This window comes from Eptesicus fuscus, chromosome 11, assembly GCF_027574615.1.
Source record: "Eptesicus fuscus isolate TK198812 chromosome 11, DD_ASM_mEF_20220401, whole genome shotgun sequence".
In the NCBI taxonomy this organism is placed as follows: Eukaryota; Metazoa; Chordata; class Mammalia; order Chiroptera; family Vespertilionidae; genus Eptesicus; species Eptesicus fuscus.
The window spans coordinates 69480519-69491314 of record NC_072483.1 but is presented as its reverse complement, the minus strand read 5'-3'; the positions used below and the strand labels follow the sequence as shown (position 1 = coordinate 69491314).

At 43.2% G+C, this 10796-nt stretch overlaps 1 protein-coding gene across 1 annotated transcript in view; it reads left to right on the top strand.

Annotated features, from left to right (window-relative positions):
• Positions 1 to 6674: 6674 nt before the first annotated feature.
• The window catches only part of MOGAT1 (monoacylglycerol O-acyltransferase 1), a 30620-nt gene continuing 26498 nt past the window's right edge, over positions 6675 to 10796 (top strand). The window contains exon 1 of the mRNA XM_008145105.3: positions 6675 to 6768. Within this exon, the coding sequence (XP_008143327.1) occupies positions 6675 to 6768 (94 nt within the window). The remainder of the gene's footprint in view (positions 6769 to 10796) is intronic.

Sequence of the window (10796 nt, the reverse complement as noted above, 5' to 3'; positions counted from 1 at the left end):
CCCAGATTGGCCACAGTAAACCTTCTGTCTTTTTTTTCCTCATTCCTCCCTTACCTTACTTAGGTTCTCAGGCCAAGTGCAAACAAAAGTGGGAGTGAAGGTTACAGAAAGAGAAAAGACATTTAATAAATATTAGTAATTACCATAATAATTCCTAAGAGTAATTGCTCATAGTGTTATAACTTAAAGAGCACCTATTTTGTAGAGAAAACATCATGTACTTACATGAGCTAAAGGAAAAGCAACAGTTGAACTTATATTTCAATGGAGCTTTCAAAGGAGAATGTGAAAGACGGAAAGGCAGGAATGGTGTATAGAGTCTGAGATTTTGTATGTGCCTATAGCAACAAGAAAATATGGGAAAAGGAAATCTTGGACAATAATCATGGTAGCTATAAAGCCTCACCATCTCAGGTAAGACTCCTGCAACTTTGCCCAGAGAAAGCAGACTTGAGCCTTGTCAGATTGATAAAATAGTTCATCAAGAAGACAGTAAGAAAACAGAGGGGCCAGAGCAAATCTCTTGAATTTGGTTCAAAAGAGCCTTGAAACCCGGCCAGCATGGCTTAGCGGTTGAGTGTCAACCTATGAACCATGAGGTCACAGTTTGATTCTCAGTCAGGGCAAATGCCTGGGTTGTGGGCTTGATCCCCAGTATAAGACATGTAGGAGACAGCCAATCAATGATTCTCTCTTACATTGATGTTTCTTTTCTTTTTTAAAAAAAAAAATATTTTATTGATTTTTGACAGAGAGGAAGAGAGGGATAGAAAGTTAGAAACATCGATGAGAGAGAAACATTGATCAGCTGCCTCCTGCACACCCCCTACTGAGGATGTGCCCACAACCAAGGTACATGCCCTTCACTGAAATCGAACCTGGGACCCTTCAGTCCGCAGGTCGACGCTCTATCCACTGAGCCAAACCAGTTAGGCCCAGTTAACTGTTAGGGCTCACATTGATGTTTCTATCTTTCTCTTCCTCTCCCTTCCTTTCTGAAATCAATAAAAATAGATATATTTTAAACAAGAGCCTTGAAAACAGAACTTCCTGATAGACATTCCTTTGAAACTACCACAGTGATGCCCTTCTACTTGACTTTTACCAGAGCTGGTCACTCTCAATGAGTGACATTTGGGCAACCATGACATTTGGGTTCCACATATGTGTGTGTGTGTGTGTGTGTGAAAGAATATTTACCTTTATGATTATGAATGCACCTCATGAAAATCAGAACACTGACCTTTATCTTCAACTGCCCACTTTATGGACTCTCAATCTAGAAAGAATACTATTTCCTTTTTCACTTAATGACAGGAATGTTTTAATGTAAGTTAGAGTAAAATGTCATGTAATAGAAAAGTATTATCTTTTTGCTGGTAGAAATTAGCTATGCTAAAATACAACAAGGAAGTAATTTTAAATTATTTATATCCCAGAGCTGGCTTTTGTAATCTATGGGGCAATTTCAACTGTTATCTTCTATTCCTCAGAGTTGAGCAGTAGAAAGAGGAACCACACTTGGTCAGTGGAATCTCAAGCAAGACAGTATGGGTTTCCTATCGCCATGCACTCCCCAGGACTTGCCACAGCAATAATTGAACATTTTGGTTAAAGTACTCCATTGAAAATTTAAGTGTGTTTATTACTCATATATACCCAATGCCAAGCACATAGTATGTGATTAGTATATATTTGTTGATCGAATGGGTAACTAACTCCAAACCAAACTGTAACAAGTTTGCTCCTCTGCATTCCTCTGCCTGCTGTTCCTTGACTTGTTCCTCGGTTTCAACATTTCCTTCCTTCCTTGTCACATCGTTTGAGAGACAGCGTAGTATGGCAGTTATTTGCTCAGGCCCTGGAAACAGACAAACCTATTTTTAAAAAACAGAAACTGGTTCTTCTACCTAGTAGGTGAACAACTAGTTTGACCTTTATTCTTACTTTCTCTATTAGCAAAAAGAATAATAGTCCCTACCTGGGAGAGTTGTGAGGTTTAAATCAGACACGGCACACAGAGCATATAGCACAGTGCCTGTGAGGTAATAAGAACTCAGTAATGCTCATATATCACATATGGTTTTTCAGCTGCAATCCCATTCAATTATTTTTCCAAATATCAGGCTGCCCCCCCCCCGGGCCCCCCACACACACACACACAAGTAAAAGAAAGGTAAGGAAGGGAGGGAGGAAGGGAGGGAGGGAGGGAAAGTGGCAAATAAGCTGTGATTTCCAACCTGAGTTGTTCTGTGCCTGTTTGATGTCAATTTAATGTTGCTAAAAATACAGTCACCTTGTAAGGAGGAGGATACTGAGAAGGTGGGAGCCAGGATCCTCATTCCTTTTCAAAAAGAGAAATGTCACTTGAATTTATTTTATAAATTGGAGTTCTTTGGAGATTTTTAAGAAATTCCCCTGCTTAAATCAAAGTTTGAAACCATTATCGCACACCACGTTGCTTCACCTTATCTGTTTTAGTACAGTTGTAAAGAGATCTAGGTCTACAGTACTTCCTGCCAGTAACTGGCTGGGTTAACTTGGGCAAATCACCTGACTTCTCTGCTCTTGGCTCCCTATCTATGAAATGTGTAATTTGAAAAGATAATTTTAAGGCTCATGTTGCCCTATAAACAAAACATCTGCAAATTAGCTGTTTTGAGTAGCTTGATAAATTAAAGCTCTCTCTTTTTAATTCCAATAGTCACTTACCTCTAATAACCTGGGACAATGTGTACACAAATAAATATGTGTTGAACAACAAATCAGTGAATGAGTTAATTATTGATTAAAATGGTGATGGGCTGTTGCATTGCCTGAGCCCTCTTGGGTCCATGCTTTGCTTCAATGGGCTGTGGTGGGCGATGACAGTTGTTTTTCTACCAGCTAAGGGCTCTGGGGAAGTGACAAAAGCATGATTCAGTCCAGTAAACTCCAAGTGATTAGGAGTAGGAGTTGGGAATCTTGCTTTTATTATTTACCAACAGATTGTGAATCCAATTGATCAACTAGTCCTACCATTTATATCTCTCATGCAGTTTCCAAATCCATCTCTAGTCTCCTTTGTACCACAGTAGACCAAGTCCCCATCCTCTGTTCTTATTCTACAATAGCCTAATTCCACTCTTCTTGCCTCCAATTTGCTTTATATAGGTGCTCATCATTCTCAATCACTGGAACCTATGTTTCTGTCAGGGCACAATCACACATTTGGCTATATAGCTATTTTCTGTTTCATGAAAACAGAAGCCTTTGTTATTCACTATTATAGCCCATTTCTACTCCCCACCAAGGCCAACTCATGGAACCTTTCCACAAATAGTCAAGGAATGAATGCAAGAGAATTCTCAAAGACTGAGAGACCATGTCTTAATTCACTTCCTTGTCATCAGCACCAAGGGTAATGCTTGATGCAAAGTAGGTGTCAAGATAAGAAATGTCCAAACCTGCAGAGAATTTTTATATAAGAGTTTGAGCCAAACTGATGACATATGCTCTCAAATGTCCCCTAAATAACAATTTCACAACTTATTTGATGGAATTAAAATTAAGGAGGGAATGTAAAGAAGATTATGTGGAGATAAGAAAAAGCAAGGTGGGGATTAGATTACAGAATAATTAATAAAATTATGTGCTCTCTCCAGAGTTAACACCCCTCCTTCAACAGGTATTACTTCTGGTATTTCATATATATGAAATATTTACATATATATTTTTTTATTTTTTTATTTTTTTCATAGAGGAAGGGAGAGAGATAGAAACATCAATGATAAGAATCATCGATCAGCTGCCTCCTGCATGCCCCCTACTTGGGAGAAGCCCGAAACTCAGGCATGTGCCCTTGACCTGAATCGAACCAGGGACCCTTCAGTCTACAGGCCAATGCTCTATCCACTGAGCCAAACCAGCTGGGGCTTACTTCTGGTATTTCTAAGGTGTGTTAGCCTAGATCAGTGATGGCGAACCTATAACATGCGTGTCAGCACTGATACACGTAGCCATTTCTGATGACACACGGCCGCATGCCGAGGATGAAACATTTGCTGCTCCTGAGGATGAAACATTTGCGACTAGAGTCTTGGAGTTAGTTTTTTTCCTCAAAGTGACACACTACCCGAGTTATGCTCAGTTTTTTGGCGAAGTTTGACATACCAAGCTCAAAAGGTTGCCCATCACTGGCCTAGATGCACAAGAACAATGGACAGGGCTGGCTTAAAACCTTTCACTAAAGAAGTTATGTGCCTGTGTCATAACTATCCACCAAGACCCCCTGAGTTAGGAACTTATGATCAGATGTTACCATAAACCCTGTGATGTTACTTACCATAAACCCCTCCTTTCTTTCTGTCCACAGAAGGTATCCATGCTGTTAAACTTTTGTTTTTCTGTCAGGAGCCAAGAGTTGGTCAAAGGATTAACTCTGACCTTCAGTAAGTTACTGAAACTAGGCCCACTTCCTCTTGCCTGAGGACAAAGCATTCCTTCTGTAGCCACCCTTCAACTGCCACACCCTTTATCTATAGTTACGACTTTAGCCGATTATCTAGGTCAGCCCCCACCCCTCCTAGGCATCCACCCTTCTAGAAATCACATATAAAGAACGCTGTAAAAAGTAAAATTTCGAGGCTTGATCAGAAACCCCTTTGTCTTGCCTCCATTCTTTGCGTCCCTTGTCTGTCTCTCATTCTCTTAGGTGCGCCGCCTCGGTACCCCCGTTAGAAGACCCCGCAGGTCGGGGAAATTTTTCTTCTGTTAATATGTCTTTTATTATAGGGATGTCTCAGAGCAATAGGCTATATTATATAGTCTAGATGTGCAGTAGGCTGTATCATTTAGGTTTGTATAAGAGCACTTCATGATGTTCAAACAAAGACAACATTACCTAACGATGCATTTCTTTTTTTTTTTTTAATTATTGATTTTTCTTTCTTTTTTTATTTTATTTTATATTTTATTGATCTTTTACAGAGAGGAAGAGAGGGGGATAGAGAGTTAGAAATATCGATCAGCTGCCTCCTGCACACACCCCACTGGGGATGTGCCCGCAACCAAGGTACATGCCCTTGACCGGAATCGAACCCGGGACCCCTCAGTCCGCAGGCCGACGCTCTATCCACTGAGCCAAACCGGTTTTGGCCGATGCATTTCTTAGATGTATCTCCCTCCTTCAGAGACACACGACTGTTCCCAATCCCTTCTAGAAATGCTTTGACGGCCACAGGCCACTTGGAGTTTTTCAACTCTACAGTATTAACATTGTACGCCATAAGCGTCTGTAGACGCAAGCGGCAAACCTTTCCCACGCGCCGTGCGTTTATATATATATATATATATATATATATTGTTTTCCCTTAGTGGTAGCCTGACCGACTTTAAAATCATTTCGTGAGAATTTTCAGCTGAAAATATTCAAGAACACCCGAATTGTGTGTAATATATTTATAATATTCATTGCAAATTGATTTTTTTAAATTAAATTCAAAATATCGTGACGTGTGGGGATGGTTTCCGTTTTGGATGCGCGGCAGCTAACATTTGTAAAGAAAACGATAGTGGGTGAAAAAGCATTGGGCATTATTTGGAATCCATCCATCTAACACATCATAATTGAAACCTTTCAGTGACAAGTCTTCGGGTCAAGGATCTGACCCTTGGACCCCATTTTTGCCTCATGTCACCTCAATCTCCTCCTGTTCTCTATTGGTGTTCTTGGGATTTCAGCCACAGGACCTGTGCTTCCCTTTGCCTGGACCAGATTCATAGCTATAGTTCAAGTCAAGGTCACTTCTTCAGAGACTTCCCTGACTCTCCAATCTATCCTAGAACCTTCTCCCAGTCATTCACAGCAGGCTTTCGCTTTGCAGCTATGTGTGGTTATTTTGCTTATATCTGTCACTGTCCCCACCCCCACCCCCACCCCCATAATTTGTACTCTGAGAGCAGAATCGATGAATGGATGTATCCCCCAAGTCCAGAATGGTGCCTGGCATGCGGTGAGTACTAAGTGTCTGCTGAATGAGTGAATAAGGAAAAGATTTCCAGGACACCGAGGACACAACAGTGAGGAGGCCATGTCCCCGCCCCTCTCCAGTTTTGGGGTGGTGTGGGGGGCACAGACCAGTAAACAGATGAGTGAGTACCCTGCTCCCAAAGAAGCCAAGTCCCGCGTTTTCCTCCAGCTGGTGGGTGATTCAGAGGAAGGGGTGGGTTTAAAGGCGGATGCTGAAGCGGAGCGCTTGGATGATCGATCAGCTGCACCACAGTCAGATCCGGTGGAGACCCCAGGGCCTCGGCTAGGTTGCAGGAGCTCCCGCGGCCCGGCTGTGGCGGGCAGCCAGCTTATCCTTCTCGGCGTCCCTGGTGCCCAACGCGGAGCGCTGTCGCCGGCGCCCGGGCGCGCCAGCCAATGCGCCCCGGGCGCGCCAGCTGCTCCGGGGCCCGGGCGCGCTTGATTGGCAGCCCCCAGCCTCGGCCCCGGCGCGCCCTCCCACCCAAGACAAAGTCCAGCCCCCGTCCGCTCCGGCGCCGCCACCGCCGCCGCCACCGCCTCCTCCTCTCCGCCCCGCGGGTATCCCGCGCGGGACCCTGCTCGGACCGCGCACTTCCCGCCGGCGCTGCCGAGCAGCGAGGTTCCAGGTGGCCGCAGTCTGCGCCGTCCTCGCCGGGGCCGGGCCATGAAGCTGGAGTTTGCGCCGCTCAATATCCCGCTGGCGCGGCGGCTGCAGACGGCGGCGGTGTTTCAGTGGGTCCTGTCCTTCCTGCTCCTCGGTAAGAACCCCGCGCCCTCCGGGCTAGCCAGATCCAGGGAAACACCGCGGGGCGTGGGGCTCCGTCTCCTCCCTCCCCGACAGTCCTTGTCTAAGGACTTGCTTGGACCCTCCAACCCTCCTTCCCCTGTGAGCCAGAGCGAACAGGTCAAAGAGGGCGTTTGGAGCTATCTTGGAACTCCTCTTCGCTGTCTCTCCCCACGTGAACCTCCTAGTGAATGACTGCCAACTTTATTTTTCCCTGTGCTATTTTTTTTTTTAAACCGAGGTGTACTTTACCTATAATAAAAGACATAGGTTATAAGTGTATACGGCCCAACGAATGTTGGCAAATGTATACATTCACGTGTAACCACGGCCCAATGGAGCTATAGGACATTGCAGTTTAGCCCCTCATAAGTGGAAAAGCAACGCCCAAGTCTTTCACACCTGATCCCTTCCTCTCCCCACCCTCATGACAAATAGCCTTGTTGGCTTTTCCGTGTTTGAGACCTTCCGGATGCAAAGAGGACTGCTCCACAATTGGGTTGGGTTGGGTGGCCTCTATCTGTAAATAATTCCACCCAGGAGTGTGTTCTGACCGGTTCCCAAGTTAAGCCCGCATGGAAACGCACTGGAGCCAGTCACAGAGGACAAGGAGTGGGGCTGGGGCGGCGTCGGGCCTTACCTGAGCGCTTTTTGTCTGCATATTTGTTCTGCTTTGGAAAATGGGGGATGGTATGAGAGGAGAAAGAAATTAGTAGGAACTTCAACTCTCTCAAGGCTGACATCATTTGTACGCTGTAAGATCAGATCATGGGTTGCACACTGTTGAGGCTGCAATAATAGTAACATCACTAGTACACTCCTTGCACCAGAGAGCTTTACACTTTTGAACCACTTTAGAATGTGATCACACAGATCAGTGGTTCCCAGTCCAAGGAGCTTCAAGCATATGGACACCCAGGCTCTATCCCTAGAATTTCTAATGCTTTTGTTTCAGAATGGAGCCCATGCATCATATACAGGGGTGGGCAGAAGTAGGCTTACAGGTGTAACACAAATAAATAATACAATAATCAATAAATAATAATGCAAACATAAACTCATGTACTCACAACTGTAAAGCTATTATGCAATATGTATGTGTATACATATAAAATTTATATATTTAAAAAAATAAAAAATATATTAACAAACTCTCTGAGTGTAGTGTGCAGCTAGGGTTTACTGGAAGAAATAAAAAGGGATATTCAAAACATTAACTCATTAAGTCCTCACAGGCCAAACAGAGAGGGTTGATACCATTACATTCCATTTTGCTCTGGGCCAAAGGACCATGGAGATAATAACAGACACACTTTGGGGGTCTTAGTGTGTGCCAGGCCCTATTCTGGCACCATATAGTATTGACCATGTCATCTTCACAGCAACTCTCTGATGTAAGGACTGTTCATACCTGCACTTGTTTTTTATTTTAATATATTTTTATTTTATTGATTTCAGAGAGGAAGAGAGAGGGAGAGAGAGAGAAACATCAATGATGAGAGAGAATCATTGGTTGGCTGCCTCCTGTACGCCCCACATTGGGGATAGATCCTGCAACTCAGGCATATTGCCTGACTGGGAATCGAACTGTGACCTCCTGGTTCATAGGTCAATGCTCAAACACTGAGCCACACTGGCCAGGCCCCGCACTTGTTTTATAGCACTTGTACAGATGAGGGAACTAAAAGGTGAAATAAATTGTTCAAGGTCACACAGTTAGTCAGAGGTAGGAGGAGCTGGATGCAAACCCAAGTATTCTACCCCAAGTCCTTGCGTTAACCCCTGTGCGTCCAGTGTAGTGGCTTGAACTTGGAGATTGACTTGCTTGCTGATCAATCATCACATCTCTGATAGTACACTGTCTTTTTCTTTCATGACGCTTGTCATTGCTTGTATTTGTGTATGTCTGTGGTTACTTGAGAAAGGTCTGTCTTGCCATCCTTGTCCACAAGCTCAGTGAGGGAGCCCCTAGCACATGCCTCACCCATGGGAGGTAAGAAATAAATATGCATTGAATGACTGCCTCCACTTTGTCACCCAGAAGGGAAGCTATTCAACTCACAGCTTCCTTTTTTCTTTTTTTTTTTAAGATTTTTAAATTGATTTTTAGAGAAAGCGGAAGGAAGAGGGAAGGAGAGAGAGAGAGAAACATAGATGAGAGTTCGATTGGCTGCTTCCTGCACGCCCCCACCTGGGATTGAGCCTGCAACCTGGGCATGTACCCTGACCAGGGATCAAACTGGGGACCTCTTGGTGCATGGGACTGCGCTCAACCAACTGAACCACACTGGCCAGGGCTAAGTGAAACCTTTTTTAAAAATATTTTTTATTGATTTCAGAGAGGAAGGTAGAGGGAGAGAGAGATAGAAACATCAGTGTTGAGAAAGAATCATTGATTGGCTGCTTCCTGCACACCCCCTACTGGAGATCGAGCCTGCAACCTGGGCATGTGCCCTTGACCAGAATTGAACCCTGGACCCTTTAGTCCGCAGGCCAGTGCTCTATTCACTGAGCCAAACCAGCTAGGGCTAGGTGAAACCTTTTTGATATGACCTCTTCCTAGGTGCTGCTTTGTGCTTCGCGTTGCATTATATTAGGATGCACATAATGCCTACTTCTATTATTAGTGTCAAGAGTGATCAGGTAAGATGTAATCTGAGAGGTGGTAATTAGCTTGTTGCAAACAAAAGTTCCCCCTTTACCTAGTGGTTTTAAGTCCCTATTTAATGATTCTTGCCTGAATTAACTGTTTTATTTGGACGGCAAAAAATGGTAGCTTACTTATTCTTTCTTTCATGCTTCACATATTAACTAGAATTTATGCAAGACTTTCCTTCCATCTTTTAGAGTCAGTTGACTACCCTACAATTCAATTCTTCTAGGAAAAGTAGGATAAAAGCTGGCTTAGTTCTTTCTACTTAACTATAAAATTTTTAAAAATATGTTTTTATTGATTTTTAGAGAGAGAGGAAGGGAGAGTGAGAAAAAACATTGATGTAAGAGAGAAACATTGATTGGTTGCCTCCCGCATGGACCCCAGCTGGGGGTCAAACCCACAATCTGGGCATGTGTCCTGACTGAGAATTGAACCGGTGACCTTTTGGTGCATGGGACGATGTTCAACCAACTGAGCCATACCAGCCAGGGCAGTTATCAGTTTTAAAGGAAGAAGTTGATGTGATAGCTACTTCTAATGGTGAAAGGGGGGATCTTATTAACTATATATATTAAGATCTCTAAATCAAAATCTTGGAATGCACTTTTCTTCCACTATCAGGAAATGAGTCTGTTATTAGCCATTGGGTTTTCTTAACAAATAGTAAAATGTTTCATTTAGTCATGAAACCAAACATTGTTTCCTTGAGATCAATGTTAAGTATGAGTCATCCAATCTTATGATATTGTATTAGTTTTAGGTGTGCAATATAATGATTAAATATGTGTATATATTGAAAAATGATTACCACAATAAATTTAGTTAACCTCAGTCACTACATATAATTACAATTTTTTCCATGTGATGAGAACTTTTAAGATTTACTTTTAGCAACTTTCAATTATGTAATACTATAGTATTGTTAACTATAATCATCTTGCTGTACGTTACGTCTCCAGGAGTTATTTATCTCATAACTGGTAGTGTGTACTTTTTGATCCCTTCATCCCTGCTGCCAACCCCACCCATCCCTGCCTCTGGCAAGCACTAATCCATTCTCTATATCTCTGAGTAAGATTTTTTTTTAAGTCTATTCTTTGGGTCTATTTATTTTAGATTTCACATATCAATGAGATCATACACTATTTTTCTTTCTCTGTGGGGCTTAGTCCACTAGCCCAGTGGTCAGCAAACTCATTAGTCAACAGAGCGGCAAACCGCGGCTCGTGTGCCGCATGTGGCTCTCGAGCCACAGTTTGCCGACCACTGCACTAGCCTAATACCCTCAGGGTCTATTTATATTGTCACAAATGGTAGGCTTTCCTTTTTTATGGCTGAATAATATT